Genomic DNA, 23,450 nt, shown 5'->3' with positions numbered 1-23,450 from the left:
AAATTAGAAACTGTTGCGGAGAAAAACCCACTACTTGTCGTACTTTTAGATGTATCTTTGTCAACTTGAGCGAGACTGTTAGCTTATTAGCATTTAGTTATGTATATTTCTCTCTTTTTTTATATCAAAGCTTTCTTTTTAAGGACATTGTTTTGACGTTTTTTCTCTCTGGGTCAATCAAATATGTTAGCTCCACAGGTGGTGACTGCAGGATTTGGGCCTTTTATATTCTCATAAGGACCTAGTCAGTGTAGTACCTAGCAGAGATTAAAGGGCTGAGGTGGGTTACGGGATAAATTTTTTTACGTTCGTTGTGTGGTGTTAGATAAGACAGCTCCAGTAGCTCAATAATCCCCTGAAGGGCGGGTGATAAGTGAAAAGTAGACACTCGTTGTCATTTGGAGCTTTATGCAGAGCGGAACGAAATAACAATGAAGTAGGGCCTGAAGGAAATTACAAGGGGGTGTTCTCCAAGGTGAGGTTGATAAGGTCTGAGGCAACACAGCTTCAACGGGGAGCCTGCTTGATTTGTGTGGGGTAGGGAGGGAGTTTTGCTGGACATATTGATGCAAAAGAACTGACGGGCAGCCTCGATTGTGCATGGAGCACGATAAAATCCGTTAGGATGGAGGCTGTAACAGACTACAATGAACTAAATAATAATTTCAGCTAGGATTAATACTATTGAAATGTAATGATATCTGTAATATATAAATTGAATAGCTGATGCACAGCGGCAGACTAATACAATCCAGCAGCAGCCTTTTGCTGCAAGAACGGTTGCAGGATCAGAGCAACACTGTTTTGCAGATGGAGTAATAGTATGGATGTTGTCTTTTCTGCTCAAGTTAAACATTGTATCTTGATTCTTTGTCTTAGCCTACATTATATTTTTGGAGCTTAATACAGAGCCTAAATAGATCTGATTACTCGCTATTTATCTTCCCTCTCTCCTTTGCTCGTTGGAGAGAACAGTGGTGTTTAGATACTGAATCTAATTGGAATGCCATGAATCAGAATGGGAATGTACAGTCATCATCCGTCATTAGGCAATTTGTGATCACTGACTCTTGTTTCATGGAAAAGTGAGGGGGAGACGAGACAAGTTGGAATTCTTAATTTTTGTGGTGTAGTTTTCTGTTTCTCTTTTATTTTGTTGTGTTCCGTGTTTTTTCCTGGGTTTTTGTCTCTTCTTTGTGGTGGATTTTTTCGTCAGCATAACACTTAACATGGAATAGCCTGTTCAATTGTGCAGTGTAAACGTGAGCTGCACAACCTACCAGGCACTGTTCCATTGTGCCAAGCTTGCCAGGGTTTTTTGTCGGTTATCTTTGGAGGAATAACATCCCCTACCATTTGCATTTCAGGCTATGTACCGGGTCACTCCTGTTTCAGCATTATCTGAGATAAGAAGCCAATCTCTTGTTGTCTCCCTTTCAATGCTATCGCCTATAGATGGGTGCTCTATGCTCAATTTCTCAGGCTGTATTGTGCATTTCAGTTCAGCTTGTTAATTAAAATTTAGTTGGGGATTTGTAAAAAGGGGCTCTTGCTGAGGTGGGAACAGAAAGTTGTCGTACATTACCTATAGGCAGACAGAAGCAGTCTTAATCTTCTCCCTCTCTTAATTCTTTGCTTGCTCTTCTCTCTCTACGTCAACGGAGATCGCTTAGTTAGGTCAATTTTTCATGAATCGCTTGAAACATTTTGTGTATGGTCTACTGGCTCTCTCTTGCCTCTCTTTGTGCCTGTCTTGGCTGGAGATATCCGAGACGTACTCAGTCCGATATTGTGTCCGGAGATTATTACGGTCTGCTCGAGGTGTTCATGACATGGGGTAACTCAGAGACAGGATTAGCGTTGTAATGATGATACTACATGTGCATTTTTATCTGGCTGCTGGACCCTCCAACAGATCCTATGTTTACTACTTTAGCTCGTGATCACTGACGATGGAGGATTGCAAAGATGCGGAGTAGATTAATAGTCAGTGTTAGCATAACGTGCCACACGGTTCTTACCCAAGGCTGGAATAATACTTGAGCTCTGACTTTCCAAACTCATATATATTAGATCTCAAAGACTTTATGAGTAGCTAATATTAATCCACAACACGTCTCTAGTAAGTATTGAATTATCTGGTTGTAAAGTTAGAGCGACGCAGACCAGGCGAGATTAATCAACCAAGGTTATGGACAGGAACCTGACTAAAGACAATGTCTCTCGAAAAAATATAAGCTAGGATAAAGCAATTCCTGCCTTATCACAGCCTGGTTCATCACATGCCCAGGAGAAGAAGAAGCGGGATCCGGGAGTGGACTCACAGGAACAGCTAAGACCGCAGGAAGTTAAAGGGTAGTGAATAGACAAGTATCAATAAAATAAGAGTTTTTGTGAACAAATCTTAGTTTTGTGTGTGTGCTCTTTTGTTGAAACGCCTATACTGGCATGGTGCTTGAGTTTATTTCTGCATCATCCCCAGATATATATTCCATTTAACACAAGTGTCTGATAAACTTGAAAAAAAATGGGAAAATCCCCTGGAATATTTTGGGGAGAAAAGATCTAGGTAATACCCGGAACTCCTGGCAGGAGCACAAGTCTGTGGACAGTGTTAGACTTCTCGCATTCAGTTTCTTAGAGGGCATGTATGCCACAAACTGACTGTGTGTAATAAGAAAGAAGGTTTTCTGGCGTCTGGTTAATTTCATAGCAGGTTGAGTTCTGTGATCCACTTGAATTTTTGATATCAAGAAGTATTTCAGGGTTGGCAGGGCGGTCACGTGGTGCTACGAATCAAAACTCAAGACTAATATATGGTCTGATTGTATACAGAAAGAGGGGGTGTAAGCTGGTGGAAAATCCCTCTAGGGCGAGTTGGTCATAGCACCGCTTCCGGAATGGAGATAGATCTGACAGAGGATGTGTGATTATTCTTATATGCAAGGTCTCTCTTAAGAGAGTGCATATAAACAGGGAGTGCTATCTGTTGGGTATAAAGTGGAGGCTTCTCTGGATGCGCAATTTAGGACTGCAAGCTAATAAATCACTAAGCAGATCAAGGGTCTGTCAACAAGGCTAGTCATCGCTTAGTGGGGGAAGTTGTTTAACTGGTTTTAAAGGGTCAGGAAAGAGTAAAGTACATTAATTAAGCACGAAGAGGGCAGGGGACTTGGTATTAGTACCCAATTACTCTGAGCTGGGGCTCTACGCTCAATCTCTTTTCATGCAGGTAGGATACGGAGAGAGGACTAGTGAAATTGATTGCCTAGATGATTTCAGCGAAGACTATGCCAGCATAGTACCAGATTGGAATTGGGCTATTACCTCAGAATAAACTTAATGGGATGGGGAATTTAATTTTGTCTCGTGCTTTAGATCTTTTGCTCTGTGCTTATAGATTCTTCATCCACACACATTGCTAATTGACCTCCATCATTGTAATTATTGTGCGTACGTGGCAGGGGGGTCAATTCAGGTTGTCTTCTGTTACAGAGACTACTACTCCGAGTGTCTTATACTAATTTGCTGACCTGATTTTTGCTTTCGTTATAATGTCAATGCCGGTGGATCTTTGCTAGTTTGATAAATTAGGATTGTGTTGATATCAAAAGCAACAAGCAGGCTCGTGCCTACATCAATAGGGTGTGAGTTAGAAGATCTCATAAACCTAGCTAGGTCAAAATTTGGATGGGAGATCTCGTCAAAGGAAAGCTAGTGAGGGCATCTTCTAGACTATACTTTGCACGTCGCGGCCACAGGCGTAGGCATCTGCGTGTTGCGAGGTTCGATAATTGAGGCTCCACTCGGCCTGCCAGTTCACGTCCCAGAGCCCATGGAGGACTGGGACCGCAGTTGCTCAGCACATCGTGCCGCCCACCATTGCTCTCCCCGCAGCCTACGCACATTGGCTGGAGTGGTCTGAACCCCATCGAGCCGCAGCTCGGGCAAAACAGCCGCCAGCTTTGACGCTGAACCTGCAGACCGCCAGTAAAAATATACCTGGCGGCAAGGTGCAGAGATCCCGCGCCTAGGAGAGAAAGTGTGGTTCGGAAATATGACTGACCAGTAGACTAGTATAGTTAGATCTGGCATAGCTGTGAGATCCGGGAAACCATCTATTCAGAGAGAAAATAATATGAACAAGTCTTGGGTCATTATATATTGTTAAGATGACACAGAAACTTTCACAAGAATAATAGTTTGAAATCATTGAACGAAATATAAGCTGAGTAATATGCATTATTCTCACTAAATAAAAGTTTTTCACAGAAGAAAGTCCAGTAGAGATAAAATTAATTTGCTCTATTATCTCTTTATATTGTTATGCTTGATGTGTTTACTCCAGATGCTACTGCACTTACGTAGTGGGGAAGTTCCGACTTCCTCTATATCTTGTATATGTATTTTTAATAGGTCTTTGGGATCTTCCGGATGGAAGTGGTACTGTTATACTGGTGAATATGTAGATCAGTAGAGGAATATCATTGATCTTAAATGAATCTGACTGTTGGATCCCTCTTAAAAGTTTTTTTGAGAGATTGATTTTACTGTGTTACATAGACATCTAAGATTTCATATAATTATGAATAAAATCTTTGGGTAAAACAAGGTAGTGGTATAGCAACAAAATATTCTTATTTATTGAGTATACTTTGAAGTTATACATTTGGATATAGACATTAGTATATATATGACAATACTATTCTAATCCTCAGTGCATTGCCCATAACTGTCCTATCTCATACATTAACTGATAATCTCAACTTTTATTTTTATGCATTAGATACGAGCTAAGCTTTTGAGAGCAGGGAGAGATCTTTTAATAATCTACGTGTTTGTTTCAAAAGTAAACCTAAGATGTCAAATGGGATCTGATTCATGATGGGAGTTGGACATAAGTAACAAAAACGTAGACAAAATATATAAAAAAGCAGAAATGAATCCTGAAGTAGCAACACTGATATACATTAATGTTAGCGGAAAAGAACTTATAACGGCAGAGTAGAAACTTTACTAATTCATAGAATTAGGTTCAATGGCAAAACCAACTGATAGTGAGTTATACTTTATTATAATGGTGAGACCTGGTAAAAATATATAAACGTAACAGACATGTGCGTGATGACATTAGAAAGTAAAGTGAGAAAAAAGCAACCTATCTATTGAAACCTGCTGGGCAATGCAAGAGTGGCTGATGTATTAAAAACAATGAGGAATCCTTGTGGAGAACCTTATGACGACTAACAAATTGAATTATCACTAGGCATATAAGCTTTCGTGGCCTAAGAACCACTTCAATACAGGTGCATGGAAAGGAAATAAGTAGTAGTAGTTAAATAAAGCCAGACAGCATAAAAAGAGATGCGGCTGCTTGCTTATACAACATGGAGAGGTAACAGTCTTAAGAGATAATTGCCGATTAGTAGGATAAACCAGGGAGGAAATAATCATTTCGTAATGTGTAATGAGAGCTGGACTCCACAACTTGCTCAAGTGACCGGCTCAGGCAACAGACTCCAAGATGTGTGCTTGGGGCAAGAAGCAGCAGGGGTAAGACAAACACTGGTCTAAACTGCCCCAGACGGCAGTCAGCAGCCTGGACGCACGGCTTCCTGCGGAAAGGAATCAGTCGAGTAAGCGATTCAGATAGGCAATTCGCGGCAGGTACGGCTGAAAGCAAAACTGAGAAGAGCGGAACTCCACGAGCCCAGGTTAAGAATCTGCTGATTCCGAGGACCTAGGACTCCCACAGGCAAGCCGCTGAGGCTGCTGATGCTGTGCTTAGGCGCGCAACAAAAGCTAGAGCATCATCGTCATTTTTTATTTTCATAATATTTTATTTGGTTATTTAGGTTATTATAATTTATAGTTTTTTTTTTTTGAGCGGGCCCATTTCAAACGGTAGACAAGAAGGTGTGAGTAACAGTAGGGGAAATTAGTATAGGGGGAATTCGGTTTAGATTTGTATAATGACTCAAGTCACTACCAGTCTTTATGCCGGCAGCTAATCTGAAGGTGTCAGTAATGCAAAAGCAATTCAGTTCTGCAGTCGATCTGTGTGGTCTGTTTTCTGAAGTTATTATTGATTGAAAGATTATCACTATTCGGTATCTGAGGTTGAAATCTGGTTAATAGTAGCTGTACCCTGTGAGTACAAAACGACATTATTTAATAACTGTCAGAATCGAATAGAACTGGTCCAAAAAGTCTCATTTATTATATTATTACAGAAAATGTCTTTGTAGTCTAAATGAAATTATTTGTTTCATATACAATTTTTCAGATTTCACAAAAAGAATCATTACCAAGAAAAAAAATTACCAACACACAAATTAGAAAAAAAAAACGAAAAACGGAACAGCCAACAGAACAAAAAAAAACGTCTCGTAAAAAAGAAGATAGCCCATAAAGAAGAGCCGCACCAACAAAATACATACCAATAAGTAACGAAAATATGAAAGCCACAACACAAACCGAAAGCGAGTAAAAAAAAAACACAAACCCAAAACAAGTAAACACAAACAAAGAAAAGAAAGGCATTCAAGCTCTAACTTAAACAACACTTAGTCCTGTTTTAGGGCATGAATGGCTGCGCTTAGGTATTGTGTCTTTCGTTCCTCCGTGGGTATGGGTCTTACAAGTGTCCCGGTACGTCCATGGGGCAGGTAGTAAATGGCGAAAACACTGTTAGATCGCTATCAGCCCAAGGAATTCCTCAAACTGGCCTCCGTGCATCGTGCCTATCCAGCTGCGGCGAAGACGGTCACCAGAATTTCCTAGTCTTGGACTATATGGAAAGTACACAATGATGAGTGTGGTAGAGTGGTAGAAGTGGGGGGCACTCATTAATCCCAGCCCCTAATGCTAGCTCTGATGGTTATATTACCAGTGAAGTTAATAGATGATGACTATTCATCAGTATGCATCATAGCATGCACGACAGCTACTGTTACCGCCACTAGCATCCTTGATTTGGACTGCGATCCTTCGATCATTACTTCTCTTCCTACCTACTTCTTGCTCTGTACATCTTCTAGTGATCATTAATTTTGTCATTCTTTGAGTCGTTGAGGGGGTTTCCGCGAGAAGGTTGGGGACGACCCGAGGGAGCCAACCCTGACTTTTTGGATGGTGGGCAGCGAGATCAAATCGAGCTGGTAATTATAAGCTCTAGAGGGGTTCAACGCAGCACCCTATTGTCGTCAGATTTCTAGACGCTAAGGTCCAGATTGGGAAACGATGCTTATGATATGACTGGCAGCGAAGTGGGAAAGAATAGAATCAAGAACAGTAGGAGTATTATGGTTTTCTTTTCTCTGCTAGGCGGCTTTTAGCAGAGAGACAAGGGTTTGGTTTAAGTGTGGTTTTAAAAGGAGCCAGAGAGAAACATTTTTTTTTTCTGTTTCTCTCAGTATGCTCAGGTGGCTTGCATATTAAGCAAGGAGCCATTAAGGTGTCATTAAGGGTCTTTGGTTAAACAATAGAATTCCGATTGGGAATCAAGTACCCAGCAAACATACACAGGTAATTACAGCAAAAAAAGAACTTCAGGATAAGACTTCAAAGAGAAATTGCTGAGCTTCAGTTCCTTTGCAAATTTGACACCATCAGATCAGGATTAAACAGAGACTGTGAATGGTTAGTCAACTACAAAAGCAGTTTCTCCTCCCTTGGTATTCACACCTCAACTGCTAGAAGAGGCCCTCATCCTCCCTGATGGAACTAACCTCGTTATCTCCAGACTGATTCTTGCCTGCATATTTATAGCTGCCTCTGGAAATTTCCATTACATGCGTTTGACGAAGTGGGCATTCACCAACAAAAGCTCATGCTCCAATACATCTGTTAGTCTTTAAGGTGCCACAGGACTCTTTGTTGCTTTTTATGGTTGTGAGTTCATTCCATTGCTATGTCGCCTGGGTGTGGAGCCCTAATTTCCTAGAGAAGTTCTTGCCCTTTTCTCCCCCAAACAGCCCAGCCACTCCTACCACCCTTGAGCACCTGTAAAATGGGCAGGAGAAGCTGTGATGACATCAACACTCCACTGACTGGGACTTGGTAGGTTTCCTGCACGGACAGAGAGACAACAAGTAAAGCAGGTCGAATTTACATTAAGGAATGTTTTGGCACATCATTGATTCCCATGGAGTATTTATAGGCCACACAGATGTATAGACTGTTTACTGTGTTTTGTTTTGAGTTTTCTATGGAAGAAATCATTTTCAGAGAGTTTACAGAAAATGTGGTTTCCATTAACCACAATGCAAAACCAATTAAGGGTGTGTTATGGAATCCTGCTTTTCATATGGTTTATCCATAAGCTTCCCCCAAAATTACAGGACCTAGTCTGTGAAGTCTCTACTCAGTCCGGCAAAATTCCCATTGACGTAAGAGCTTCAGGACTGGACAGACATTTTTTTTTTTTTTAAAGTTCATTGTTTGTGAGGAAATGGGTATGTTTTCTTGTATGTTGAAAAATCATGCAAGCCACAAAAGTAAGATAATGATTTAAAAAAGCCACAAACCACATACACTATGGGTGAAAGCACTATCCTGCACAGCACGCTTATTCGTCAGAATCTAGTCACCGGTTGCACAGGCTGAGCTACTAGTAGGATTTGTGCTGTATGCCACATTGTGATTTGTTTTCTCTCTCAATTTATGTGCATTGAATATTAAAATCCTGGAGAAGTATTTCTCAGTAAGTGTAAAACTTGTTACATGCTTGAAGTTAACCATGTGCTCTGGTGCTTTGCTGGTTGGGGCCAGACTGCTCAGCACCTTGCTGGAATACACTATACAAATAAGCCATCTATTGTCTGCAGCTGGAGGGCCTTCAGTTATCCCTGTGACTCCATCACCTAAGCTTGGAGGATTGATTCTTACACTCAGACCCAGGGAAGTGAGGGAATCACCCAAAATGAACCAATGTTGTGTTAAACCAAACTCTACAACACTTTCTCCTCCTTAGCTGCCAGTCTCCACTCTGGAAAATATTTGGACAGAAACATTATCTAAATCTCTACGAACTGCACAGGCACTTACATTACTTATAGCATTAGTAGTTTCACACTCCCTTTGGGCACACGTACAGACTGCTAAGCAGGCTGACTTATTCTCTTGGACTCCATTTACTTTTTAAATAGTTGTACTTAGTTTTAAAGTTCAGTGTAAGTTCCTAAATAAATGCCATGTGCTATATAAATATACATTTATCTCAGTGTACTTATATGAGGGAAGATGTCTATTTAGGTTTGTATATTGATGTGAGGGAAGATGTCTATTTAGATCTGTGTATTGTTTTGGTTTTTTGGAGGGGAGAACAGATGTGTGTGTTTGTGGACGCATGCGCAAAGACCGTAAGCTCCTGAGACACTGCAAGACTGCATGATAAAGGATTGAGAAAATGTGGGGAATTTGCCATTTTATTTCAGGACAAAAATGTATCCATTGGATATATTTTGATCATCTCTATTTTTTAATTAATTACCAATACTACACTCTGATTTTTTTTTTGGAGTTGTTTTTAAAAAGAGGCAAAGCTTCATTACATAGTTTTCAAATTGTCACTGAATTCTTGTTGTTCTTCCAAAACAATGCATTTTAACCACAAATGATTCTCGGGACAAAGAAAACATTGCAGAACAGGCTTATGTCAGAACTACTCTACCTTATCTCACTAGGCTATTTAAACATTTAAAGTGACAGTTCTTTAACATGTTTCTTCAATGCTCTTTAAGGACAAATTCCGTGCTTGATGTTGTGGGCCAGCACAAGACCCTCCGTATCTCTTTTAACCTTAAACAGCAGCTGCACAGAGGGACGGTAGGCAGAGCAGTCATCGTGGATGCTTGTGTAGCAACCATGTTGTAATCAGATCTCCTGATTCTATTACAGTTGTAGTGTAGATGGGTCATTGTAACATAGCTGTTTAAGTACAAACAAAAGATAAACCAAGAGTCTCATGAAATACCTTGGTAACTTTCCAGAAATGACTCACTTAACCAAATAGGGTGAAATCCTGCTCCTATAGAACTCAATGGCAAAACTCCCATTGATTTCAATGGGATCAAAACGTCACACCCAATCTCTTAATATAGAAGGCCTGATTCTGTACTCCATTACAATAGCTTTCTGCCACTGACTTCTGTGGAACTGTACAACTGGAGTAACAGTATGATGAATGAGGCCTAGAAAGTGTCCCCAAGTCAAACTTTGAGTTTATCAGAGACTGAACACTTGAGTAGTGTTTAAGTGACTTTTCCTATTCCTTAAATGCCACTTTGCATATTGCACAACTTCAGCTATGAAGTCACAATAATGACTTTGTATTACTGGGTTACATAGAATTTGTATTCACTTCCCACTTACTGATGTTTTATCATTTACTTTATTGTTGTTTTAATTCAGAAAACAAAATCTGATAGTTTTGTTTTCTCAAATAAATCCACAAATTTTGAAATTGAAACAACATGAAATTTTGGCCAAACAAAAACCTCACATGAAGGTGAATGACTAGCAGTAATTTGACTTTGAAAGGCCCTTTGTGTATTTAAAGCATTAAAGATGACCATTGACTGTAAGTGCAGTGCCATTTTTATTCATTCAGTCACTTATTTTTTTCTGTTATGCTTTTGGACTTCTGTTAATGAAGAAGGATTATGTCTTCCCATATAAGGTCTTCGATTAAGTGAAGTTTGGGAAGGTTGTAAAGGGCTTGGAAGAAGAAAATCACTATATAAGCAGTTCTTGATATAAGTTCTTTAAATGATTTATTCCCATTAGATTATTGCAACTGTTACAAATAATCGTGGGTTACAGTAGCCACTAACCGATAGTTCCAGTGAAAATACAGATGAGTTGGTGATTCTGTATTTTATTGGGCGATCTTGTGATGAATAAGTGATTAGCCTTCTGTCACCAACTTTTTAAGAGGGTTCCTTCCTCCTACTACCTACTCCCCAGAAAAACATGGATGGAAATCCTGAGAGTCTAATAGGTAACTCACTTGTCTTTATGCTTTAACCTTTCATAGAGGGGAAAGGAAAGTACACTGGGATTTTGTTTTTGTACCTTTCACATTATGAAAAACAGACCCCCAAAACTGCTGTGTTTGAAAGACTAAAACAGATAATTAATTCATAATGGGTGTTGAAGTGGAAACTGTCAGGCCACAGCTTTCCCAGCTTTCACTTAATCATTTAAAACTCATTTTCTGTTGTTTTCACTGACTGCAATCCCTTAGAGAGAATATAAAACTTGCACCATCCAGCATGGACTTCCACTCACTTAATGCCTTGTGCTCTGTGTAAACTCACTTTCACTCACTGTTGTCATTGCGTACAGGAAAAGCCATACCAGTGCTCTGAGTGCAACAAGGCTTTCAGTCAGAAGCGGGGTCTGGATGAGCACATGAGGACCCATACTGGAGAGAAACCGTTCCAGTGTGATGTGAGTTGAGCTTTCCCTTTTTCTTCCTGAATTCAACCCAGGAGTCAGACTTTATTTTCCATAAGAGTATTGGCCTATATGTATTTTCACTTTACAGTTACGTGCAATAGCATAAACTTACACTGTTTTATGGTCTTTGATTGTTTAACTAATGAGCTATCATTGAAGTAATTTTATGTAGCCTCTTGTGTTTCCAAGAGCATCACTGCACACATTTTTATATGGTTTATATCCCTTAAGAGTTGTTTGCACCATTCTTAATGTAATTTGGATGTTGTGCAGTGCAAATTCATTACCATTTGAGGCATACTTTTTATTCATTTATAAGGCCTTGACAAGTTAATAGCTGGAGATTAGTCTGGATGGGAATATCATTTACTATATTACAGTAGAATCTGAATGTCTATAATATATATTTTCCATATAATGATCGTAATGTTGCTGAATAACCAGAGTGCAAATTCAGAATTTCCAGTTTCTGCTAATCAAAATCTGAATTGAAACTGATAGTACTTTAGGACATGGTCACCTTGTTAAATGATCTCTAAAAGTTGTGCGTCTTGGGTAATGGCTGGAATGCAATTATATATTTTTATAATATATCACTAGCATTCTCTTTGCGATCTGCAACATCCCATCTCATAAATGGTGTAGAGTCCCTGTGCATGGAGTTTGCAGATGAGAGTGCTGTATCGCTCAACTTTTGAAAATTGATAGTCATCTAAATGGTTGGAATAGCCTTTGGAAAGGTTTTAGGCAGAAGTACTAAATGCCAGAATAAAATTTGTTACTCAGTGGTTTTAAAAAAGTACATAACATTGATTCTATGTTTTTCGTCCTTTTGTGAATAGTTCACAAACAGACCATGACTTTTACAAATGTATTTCTTATTCTAAAGTGCTCAACTAATAGTTGTGAACAAGTTTCAGACAACTCAGAACTAAATATGTGAGCTGTGTGATAGCTCACCTAAGAGCTTCTCTACATGGTGCGTTAGTCCACACCAGAGGAGTGTAAATTCTAGTGAGCACTAGAGTGTTGTGTGCTAACTGGCCTGTGTGGAGCCTACTGGTGTGCACTCAAAGTTCTCTAGCACATGTTAACATAGTCCCATTTCAAACACTACTACCGTAATGCATGCTAAGGAATTTCGAGTGCACACCTGCAATGTCCACGTGAGCCAGTTAGTGTGCAACATGCTAGTGCAGACTAGAATTTATACCCTTCTGGAGTGGACTAAAGCACTGTGTCGACAAGCCCTCAGTTACAAGGCTCTGTCTACTGATCAGAATGATCTGGCCTTTACAAAGTACTTCTGATCTCTTTTCATCAGTAAATAAATATACTTTATTTCTCGATTAAAAGACTTTCCACTACCATGCCTGAAATAGACTTTCCATAAACTTTGGCGGTGATGGGTGCTTGGGACAGAGCCTCGCTCTCTGGCTGACAACTCCAAAATAGATGAGTTAGGCTCCATCAAACTGAAGATCCCCTTCATGCCCCAAACAGTGAGTGGGTTGGAGAAAAGGAAGAAACCCTCCAACAGTATCAATAGGTGTTTGAGAGCATCACCATCTCTGGCTAGCAGTCAGGAACCAGCAGCACTCCCAACTTCTGTTCCCCTTCTTCAGTAGTGGTGAGGGTAGGAGAGACCCCACCAATGATCACAGGGCTATAAATAAAAGTTGTGCTGTGGGTGTTGGGAGTTTCTCACCTTAAACACCTTGACTGGGCAATGCATACGGGTTATTTCAGGGTTAAAGTAAGGATAACTCCCATGGGGATATACAGACCCTTTGTGGAGAGAGGATTTGTGGTACCCAGAAATAAGGAGCTCATTTACACGCGCTTTATCTCATAGCCACTCCTCAGCTCCCTGATGTGACAATTTCCTCCATTTTTAGCCTTGATTTGGTCAGGTCTTCCCCTTTGTATGTGCTGGCCCAGTGCAGAGTCAGCACATTGGACTTGCTGAGGTTTGTGTGCTCAGAAGACTGTGTATTTTGGTCTGGATGAGACTGTTATTCTGTAAGCCAAAATCCTTATAGAATTGTGGAAAATTATAAGAGCCATGATGTTCACTAACCAGTTTGAAACCATAGTATGATCTTATTAAATAAATATACAGAAACAGAAGTGAGTCTAGCAAGTGAAAGATCAATCATTTTCCAAATGACACCGTTAGAATCAATCCCAGTTTCATGTTGAGTGCAAAAATGTTTTCTAGGCCACCACAATTTGCATTAACAACAACATCTCAAATAGTGCACACATCTACAGATATTTAATCCCTCTTAGTGGCTCATACAATATTCTGTTGGCGCAATCCTACTCCGGTTTATATAGGATTTCCTTAATTTAGAGTCATTGTCAATGCTTTCTACAGCTTTTGGATTGCTGTACTTCATCTCAATTTTTTTAGCCAACTTGCAGTGTCTGTGTAATTTTCCTATAGTGGCTGAGGCTAATGTCATCATCCATAATTATATGCTTGGCCTGCACACACCTTTAAAAATATCTATTTGCGGAACCTTTTTGGAGTATTACGTACCTATGTAGTGGTAGAAGCAAAATGGAAAAATTCAGTCATGGTCCAACAGCTCTCTCTATTTGCCTGATTAGTCAGAGGGAATAGTGTCTTCTCTAGCTTTAAAAAATAAATAAATACATAAAAATAAAAATTAAACTAAAACTTAATCCATTCAAAACAGGCTTTCTGTAAAGGATTTTTTTTTTTTTTTTTTTACTCATCCATCCCCTTTCTTTTCCCCTAAGATTTTTTCACTCTGTATTCTAAAAAAAAAATTATTGCCCCATCTACCCAAATTACCCTTCATTGACATTCTCTTATCAGCTCCAAACTTCTAGCAGATGCTACGTTTCCTCAGGTGGTATTACCCACAAAGAAGCTTCCACATTAGAGTGGTTCAGACATTACTCATTTACGCATCATTATCTACCACTGAGTGCAGAATTAGAGTGGATAGAGAGTTTTCCTTCCAACTGGAGTCCCAAGTGAAGACGTTACAAACATAGAAACCAAACACTAGCATTGGTTAATCTAGTCCAGTGTCTTGTCTCACATGCAGTCTAGTACCAAAGTCATTAAAGGAAGGTGTAAAAAGCCCAAAAGTAAATAATCTGCCCATAGAAGTTTCTTCCTGAGTCCCACCAGTTACGAGTTAGTTTATGCACTGAAGAATGCAAATTTATATTATTTGTGATTTTTTTTTTTTTAGTCCTATCTAAGGTAATAGTAGATATTCTCATTAGCTGGTAAAAAAAAAAAAAAAAATCCTGCAAAGCTCTTGACCTCAAAGACATCTTGAGTCAATGATTTCCACAGGTTATTAGCCATTTTGTGTTTTGGGTTTTTTTTTTAAATCCTTTGATCAGTTTTAAATGTCTTGCCATTCACTTTTAATTAATGTCCCCTTGTCATCCTTTTGTTACAGGAAAGGGTTAATAGGAGTGCATGATTTTACTGTATATCATTCATTATTTTATATACATCTATCGTGTCCCCTCTTATTCTTCTTTATCTGTGAGCTAAATGGTGTCATTTTTTTCAGTCTGTCCTCATGAAGACTCTCCATGTCACTTATCATACTTCCTGCTATTCTCTGGACTCCTATTTTTGATGTAGGTTTTAGAGACAGTAAAGCATCCAGGATAGAGTAACAAATGTTCATTAAGTCCTTTTTATACTGTGATTTCATGTATGCAGGGATAAGGATTGAGACGTTGTATAGGGCCAGTTCTGGCAAATCCTTACTTAGGAGGGTAGTCCAGTAGAGCTACAATAGTTGCAGTGATCAGGCCAGTAAAGAATCATTTTAAGGTACAACAACAAATTTAGTTTCTTTCAGTGACCATTCTATTTACCAATTCAAGCGTATATGTGATCATATTGGGAGAGAAAAAAAAAGTCTTGTAATGAATGACTGATTTTTCTTACCTGGTATCAAGAGCAGTCATAATGACTAGTCAGTGCCTTTTAATAACCCCTTTATTCTAGGTGTCAAGCTTTGCCATTGTTAATATTAATGACTTTAGCATTTAGCACCAGGAAATGCCTCTAGTGCCAAAGGGTTAAACAAGATCAGGTTTCATCTGTTGAAGTAAAGCATTTTTATTAGCCTCATGAAAAGGCTTCACTTGCCCCTTACAGAAATAATTGATGCATCTTTACCTTTTGAAAATAGTCCTTGGGTGTAAATATTCTTGCCTTCTGGAACCAGAAATAAAAACAGCAGCTTCTCATTCCCCCCGACCGACACACACACACACACCCACCCACCGGAGCAAATTTGATGGATGTTATAGTATTGGGCTTTAGTGAGTTAAAGTAATCCATGCACTACTTTTGATTAGTATATTGTATTTATTTTGAAATCTGCTTAGTTTTTAATCAAAAATATTGTCAAGGTTTTTGTTTTAATTACTTCACCTTCATAAGGGTAATGGTTCAAAGTTGAATCCTGCTCAGATCTCATTAATATTAGTGGAAATCAGCTTCCCACATACTACAGTGAAAATCTTAGCGTATCATCTATAAAAAAAGGGGGACTAAACTGGAATTGAGATTGTTTTAAATGATATCTGTCCTCTGAAAATACTCATGTTTTTTATTAAAAAGACAAATGAACCATAATTGCTTTTATAAGCAACACATGCTTGTTTAGGAACAAGAAGGGCATGCATTGTCTATCCTGGTTTATTTCAGGTATGGTACAATCTCTTCACACTGTTCTTTCAGTTGACCCTAAACATACCTTTGCGTGTTGGCTACCACCATCTTCTACACTAAAACCGTTGATCATTGTAATGAGACTCAATGTTCAAGTGAGCATATAGTAGGACTTCATAAATCAATAAAATGTAACAGGTTAATTACAAAATTGAGATGAAAAGCAAACTCTTTAAAATAATTTTACAGTTACACAGAAAGCATCACAAGAAGGATAATATATTCAAGTAATGATTGTTGTACTGTCTGGTTTCTGTTCCTTTCCAAAAAGATGATAATTAAAATGGTTTAAGAGCTTGAAGCAAAAACTGTAACATGTAATGCTAGATCCTGTCATTGTATGGCCACTGAAAATGAAATAATGTGTCCTTAATACAACCTTAATAAGCTTTTTAATGTAAAAATAGAGGAATTATTCTAAGTTCTAGGCCTTGATTCAGTATTACATGGGAGGCAGTGTGGCCTAGTGGAAAGAGCAGTGGTCTGGGACTCAGGAGACATGGATTCAATTCCTAGCTCTGCTACTGAGCGATCTTGCCCCTTCTGTGGTAATATAAATGGCTGCCCTTTTGTAAAGCACTGTGAGATCTACTGCTGAAAAGAGCTAGGAGTTATTACTTAAGCATGTGCTTGTGCGCTTTGCTGGCTTAGGCAATTAAATTGTCAGCTTTATCAGCCGAGTTCAGAAACCTTTTCCTTCAACATTCCATGCTGTTCTTCTACTCCAGAACTGCTTTTCAACCAGTAAGAAACCTCTGTTGTCATAATGTGATTTTTTACAATATGTAAACATAGTAATAATCAGGAAATGATGCTTTTCATTTTAGGTGAATTACATTTGCAGTTTAAAGCAACATTTCTGACTGGCTAATCTTATTCTTAACACTGCTACATTTTATGGCCTCATTCTAAGATTTAATCTTGGTAATGCACTCTTATTTTTGCATGGAATTTTGCGATGTTGCCATTATTGAATATCAAGAGGAATTAACATTGGATAACCTGTGTCTGTAAGCAATTTATCCTTCTCTTATGGCAGACAATCTGCCACTGTTAATCTGTCATCGCTGTACAGTGGGGATTTATTAGAAATTACTTACTCAAAGGTGAACTTGACATACTGCATTTTATTCATAGAGGTACTCATATTGGTTATCGTACAGTACCTAGGTTTTGTGTGCATACAAATATATGTATGTATGTAATATCTGTGTCGGCATATACAATGTCAGTTTCATGGCTGTCATGATTATTACAAAAATAGACATTACATTTGACATTTTTGGATTTGTGTATGTGCATGTGTTTGAGCAGAACGTGATGGTCACGGCTGGACAAACTTTACACAAGCCTTAAGAGCTACAAGGTTACTTCCTGGGTTGTACGGGAGCGTAGGAGAGAGCAAGAGATCAGCAAAAGCCACTGCACCAACATAAGACCAGAGCAATGTGCTCTATAAGTAACTTTTATTTTCAGAGGGTCATAAGGTTCTCCTGTTGCCTGAGGCAAAAGGATAATTGCTTGATCACCACATTTGCTATTCAAAAGGTCAGCTTTGTTACGTCATCTCATCTATTTAACACTATTCCATTGCAACAGCATATGTACTGTTCTTATTGTTCGGAAAAAATAAGTTATTTTGAATACAAAATATTGCCTTTGACTATTGGCCTTTTCTCTATGACCAACCTATGTCTTTTCCTTAACTGGCATGAAATAATTACATTCCAGGTCAGAATAACCTATTTATATAAATGTACTGAACTGGTTTTATTGAGTTAGAAGGGAGCCCCACCATTTGAAACACAGCACCAGCACTGGTTAGCACAACTACAGCTTTAAAACACCACCTTTCTTGATGGTGAGGTCCAGTACTACTACCAAGGCCCTATACTTATAAAGACACTCCTTTGCTGCAGGAAAGGTGGATGTCTGTGATCCCAGGACTGCAGCTGTTGTTACAAGAGTGCAACAAGTTTCACTCTTCAATCACCACAAGGACATGCTTAAAAAAAAAAAAAAAAAAAAAAGTTACCGCCTAAGAAGTCCATACACAAATACCAATGTACCAAGATGAAAGTCAGTATGTGAAAATATACTTTCAGTCTTTCAAAACAACTATTAAGCTATCTTACATACAGAAGAATTAATTTCTGAAAATGAGTATGCAAAATCGATACCCCTTAAAATGGTGTTGACAGATCAGCTTAGATACAAACTGGTGGTATAAAGCCTAGCATGGTGGACACCTCTCTTCCCCCCCAGGGCTCCTCCTCATCATCACTCCCATAACAGCATTTGGTCATTGGTCATTGATGAGTAATCAACGAAGTGTCTCCACCCTGACGACTGTATGTCAGTGCTTGAGTCTGTCTGCAAAGTCCATTCCTGTCCACTCTTTTATGTTGTCAGTCCATCTCTTCTTCTGTCTACCTCTTCTTCTCTTCTCCAGTATTGTCCCTTGGAGAATGATCTTGGATAGGCCACATGATCTTGTTACATGGCCGTACCATTTCAGCTTGTGCTTCTTCATGGTCATCAGGAGGTCTTCATATGTTCCAGCACATGGAGCGATGATATTGTGGCCCTCTTCATTAGTGACATGATGAGAGATGTCCAGTATTAGGTTATGTGTGCATACAAATATATGATGTGAGTAGGAGATGCCCAGGATTTTATGGAAGCATCTCATCTCTACTACCTGAATTATCCGTTCAAGTTCTGCCGTAAGGGTCCATGTCTCGCACGCATACAGAAAAATGGAGATGACAATGCATGCAGCAGTTCCAGTTTGGATTCCAGGGAGATGTTCTTATTCCTCCAAATTGGCTTTAGCTTTGTTACTGTTGCTGTTGTTTGCGCAGTTCTTGCCCGAATTTCTGCCTTGGATCAGTGATGATTGCCCCCAAATACTTGAAATGTTTCATTGTCTCCAGCTCTTGTCCATTGATAGTGATATGTGAGCTGATCACATCACATTTGTCATCAGCTTGGTTTTTTCTGTACCGATTTCCATGCCACATTTTGTGGAGGTTTCATCCAATCATTTTACAAGGTTGGCATGGTCCATCTTTGCTGCCTGCCAGGCCATCAATGTCATCAGAGAACTGAAGATCTGAGATTGTTCTCCGCCTCCAATGGTGACTGTGCATATGTGATCTTCTGGGGCATCAGTCATTATGCAACCACCAGACAAATGGAGATCCTAGTGTCTTAGCCCAGGTTCGACAGAGGAGGATGTCTTTCCAATACTACATGAAGAAGTGGAGACAGCTGTGAAATCACTCAAGAATGGAAAGGCTACAGGTATTGACAACATCCCAGCTGAACTGATGAAATTTGGAGGAGAAATAGTAATAGATGTACTCAGCAAGATCTGTAACAAGATCTGGCAGACCAGTGACTGGCCCTCCACATGGACACAGTCACTAATCATCATTCTGCTGAAGAAAGGCAACCTGCAATTGTGTCACAATTATCAGACCATAAGCTTAATTAGCCATCCCAGCAAAGTGATGTTGAAAGTCATATTGAACAGATTGAAGCCACAAGTGGAAAATATAGTGGAAGAACAGATTTTTTCAACCTTCATGTTCTATGTTACAACACTAGCAGGACATCTACCATGTCTTTGTTGACTTCAAGAAGGCATTTGACAGAGTATGGCATGAAACTCTGGGCAACCATGAAGTAGTACAATGTTGGCTGTAAGCTTATTCTTACCATTAAACAACTGTATTCCAAGGCCAGCAGTGCATTTTTCGTCAGTGGCACAACAGGAGAGTGGTTTCACACCACTGTTTGAGTCCGGCAAAGCTGCCTTCTTTCTCCCACACTGTTCAACATCTACTTGGAGCACATAATGACTGATGCCCACCGCCCCCCCCCACGGCTACTACAATGCAAATAATAATAGTAGGAACTTACTGTAAGACTTTTGTACCATGGCATAGCAAGTGTGCTCATGTACTCGAGGCCACCATTATTCTGAGATCATCTCTATATATATTTCAGCACAATGTTTTTGCAACAACTAATTAAAATAAAAACTTACTGTGTCTCTGTTTCTCGGCTTTGTATTAATTCATTCCTTTTCTCCTCTGTCTGACCCTATTTCCTCAGTGTTTGTCTATTCTATTGCTAGTTAACTTTCCTCTTCTCTGTTTCCATTCTTTAAATAGCTACTACCATTCCCTTTGTTCTTTCACTCCCCCTATTTCTATTTTCCTCCTTTCACTTCATCCTTATGTGAAAGTCCTCTGAAATTTAATAAGTACAGATATGACTCTATAGACATTACTCTTTAAAACTATACAATATTTTACTTCTATTATAGTTTTTTAATATTTCTATGATAATCAAGATCAATAAGGTCCAGATCCCCAGTGTGTGTGTTTTTAACTGAAATATATAAGGAGCTTTTTGTTGGTGGCCACCTTCATTTTGTTCAGCTTGTGACTGTTCCTCTTCACTAATATAAGCACAGCATTGTGATTCTACTCCACATCCATGCACACACAGTTATTTCATGAGGGAGAACAATTTTCTTCTGACAGACATTCACAGCAGTAGCACAAAGAATACAGAAATTGCTTACAAAACAATGTGCTTTCTGTACAAATGTTCTTTTGTTTCGGGTTTCCCAACAGTGAAAGTCCTTCTTTAAAGTACATACATTGCACTTGAAAGTTCAGTGCCCTTCATCCATCTTGCCTCTTGATATCCCTACAATAATTCTAATTTGGTTCCAAAGTGCTATGAAAAGCATTTAATCAATCATTATAGTTTAATTCTGGGCAAGCAAGCACAGTCAGGGCATGCAGTGAGGTTTTTTTTCCCCATTTTTCTGGCTATGGGAAAGATCCTGTAACTTACATTTAAGAGTATTTTTTTCTTGACTAGTTGCAGTGACATTAACGCACTTACTTGTATACTGCTAGTACTCAATATGAGACAGGGTTGCAGAATCAGAACCTAAGTTAAGGGAACATTGAATGAGCAATAGGGTACTTAGTGGATTATTCCCTAATGATATATTTTTAGGTTCAAATCCAGCTCGCAGTGCCCAACCTAAATATCTGGGCAGGAAGATTGGCAGGTATGCAGTGAGGCAGGAAGGAAAAATCCTCTGCACTTCTTCCAAACCATGAAATGGCTGCAGAGCCCTCTGTAGAAGCTGTGCAGCGTGGAGGGGAAGAAATGGAAATAGTCATGATTGGTCATATCAGTCACATGGTACACACAACCCAGTTCTTATTTCAAATGACAAGTGAATACCTTGCACTAGCTATGCAAAGAGGTTAACATTTATTGAGTGAAGGCAAATTGAGAAGAAATTGCAATCTGACAGTCAACGTGCAGAAAAGCTAGATTTGTCCGCTAACATTTTGTTCAGTTATTCAGTTGAGCTTGTTCTATGAATTCACAATATGCAAGACGTATAAATTTAGGGCCTAATTTTCCAAATATGTGCATGTGAGTACTTCCCCCACATAAGCAGTCCTGTCAGCTTCAGTGCAATTCTTTTGAAGAACTAGGAAGTCATTGACTTCTATATGACTATGCATATGAACAGGTTCCTCAATGCTTCCAGCAGTGTGGTTTTAAAAAAAAAAAAAAATTGCCCATCTTGCCAACTGTTAACCTAAGAAGGCAAAGATACAAGAAACAGAGCAATATAACTTAAAAGGAGTTAGTCTTCCAGAGTCTCAGCTCATGTTCTCAGTTTTGCAAACACATAATGCTAAAGCTCATTTGTTATCGCATTGATTCAAAATAAGTAAAATGTCTTACACACGTTCAGGTTTTTTGAATTTTTTTTATTTTTGTCTTGTTTTCCCTGCTTTAGGTTTGTGATTTATCCTTCAGCCTGAAGAAAATGTTGATCCGACACAAGCTGACTCACAATCCCAATCGTCCAATGGCTGAATGCCAGCTTTGCCACAAGAAGTTTACAAGAAATGACTACCTCAAAGTGCACATGGAAAATGTCCATGGAGAAACTGACAGCTAACCATGGCTTATGCAAGAAGAGTGTGTCTAGTGTTCAAGAGTGTTCCATTTGTACATGTACAAACTCCAGACTTCTCACCTGATGACTGAGCAGAGACAGGAAAAATAACTGTAATATGTTCATAATCTTTTTTCCATTTGGCTTTGTGTTTGTTACTAGATTTTTTTAATCAAGTAAAACAGAGTTTGAAGATAAAAGAACTTTTATTTCTCTTATAATCTACACAGTTTTATCTGCAGCCTTGGTACCTTAGATCTTGGTGGTGGTATCCTGAAATTTTGGACATAGATCAGCATATCTGAAGTTTCTGGAGCACAGTAAATGCAGTTGGATAAATTCACTTTCATCCTGATTGACCAGTGATCCAAACAAATTTTATTCAGATCTTAACACCACACTTTATCAGAACATAGTTTCTTCACACTTTTAATGCCTTTAATTATTAAATAAAATGGACTAACTTTGTGGCATCTCAAGGTCAATTTAATGTATGTTACAGAAACTGCAGGAGTCTGCACTCTCACGCACTTTAACATAATCAGCAAGAAAGACGTAATTTCTTCTAGTTGCCATTGTGTGAGACAAGCCAAGAGCAAAAGCTGTGAACAATTTAGGTTTTAAAACCATATTAATGCCCACAGTTGTAACTGGCAGGGCCAGGAGGGAAAAAAACATGGCTTCTGCAAATACAATTGTCTGGTTAAGGAAAAAAAAATGTGTGTTTAATTTACTGGGAAAATGCTGTTCCCTGAGGTTTTAGCCTGTGGAAATCAGCTGCCCTGATTGTCCCACTTAAATGGCTTTGGTTTTCATAAAACTGTTAATGAGCACCAGGAAAAAAAATTGTGTACAACTGCGTAACATTCAGATTCTCCCAGATGTTAGATTAAGATTTATATTCCACAGTTCTTAAAAATAATTCTCATATGCTATCCGTGTATGCTACTGTATAACAAAGAGCTCATTTTTACCTAATGCAACCGTGAAAAGCATAACTCTAGCAGTAGATTGCATTTGAGATTCTATACAATTCCTCAGTAGTCTTCACTGTTAAACATTAGGGCTCTGCTTTTGCGCTCACGTTCATTTTAGTTTATGTGGACCAATACTGTTAGGAATAATTTGTAACTATAAACCTTGTTCCTGCTAAAAGCTTATCTCAGTTGCTGATGGGAAATGTTGTAAACTTCCCCCTGAATGGCAATAGTGACCAGACGGACACTGGATGGA

The 23,450-nt window shown here is 38.9% G+C and overlaps 1 protein-coding gene across 7 annotated transcripts in view; it reads left to right on the top strand.

The window, feature by feature from the left end:
• The window catches only part of PRDM5 (PR/SET domain 5), a 152,648-nt gene extending 130,283 nt beyond the window's left edge, over window positions 1-22,365 (top strand). For all 7 annotated transcript variants that reach the window (XM_032762538.2, XM_032762539.2, XM_032762543.2 and 4 more), the window contains 2 exons: window positions 11,350-11,454; window positions 22,056-22,365. In XM_032762538.2, the coding sequence (XP_032618429.1) occupies window positions 11,350-11,454; window positions 22,056-22,220 (270 nt within the window). In that variant the 3' untranslated portion in view covers window positions 22,221-22,365. The remainder of the gene's footprint in view (window positions 1-11,349; window positions 11,455-22,055) is intronic.
• Window positions 22,366-23,450: the final 1,085 nt, after the last annotated feature.

The sequence above is a fragment of the Chelonoidis abingdonii genome, chromosome 5 (assembly GCF_003597395.2).
Source record: "Chelonoidis abingdonii isolate Lonesome George chromosome 5, CheloAbing_2.0, whole genome shotgun sequence".
Classification (NCBI taxonomy): Eukaryota; Metazoa; Chordata; order Testudines; family Testudinidae; genus Chelonoidis; species Chelonoidis abingdonii.
The sequence above is the reverse complement of the archived record's forward strand: the minus strand, read 5'-3'. Positions and strand labels throughout refer to the sequence as shown.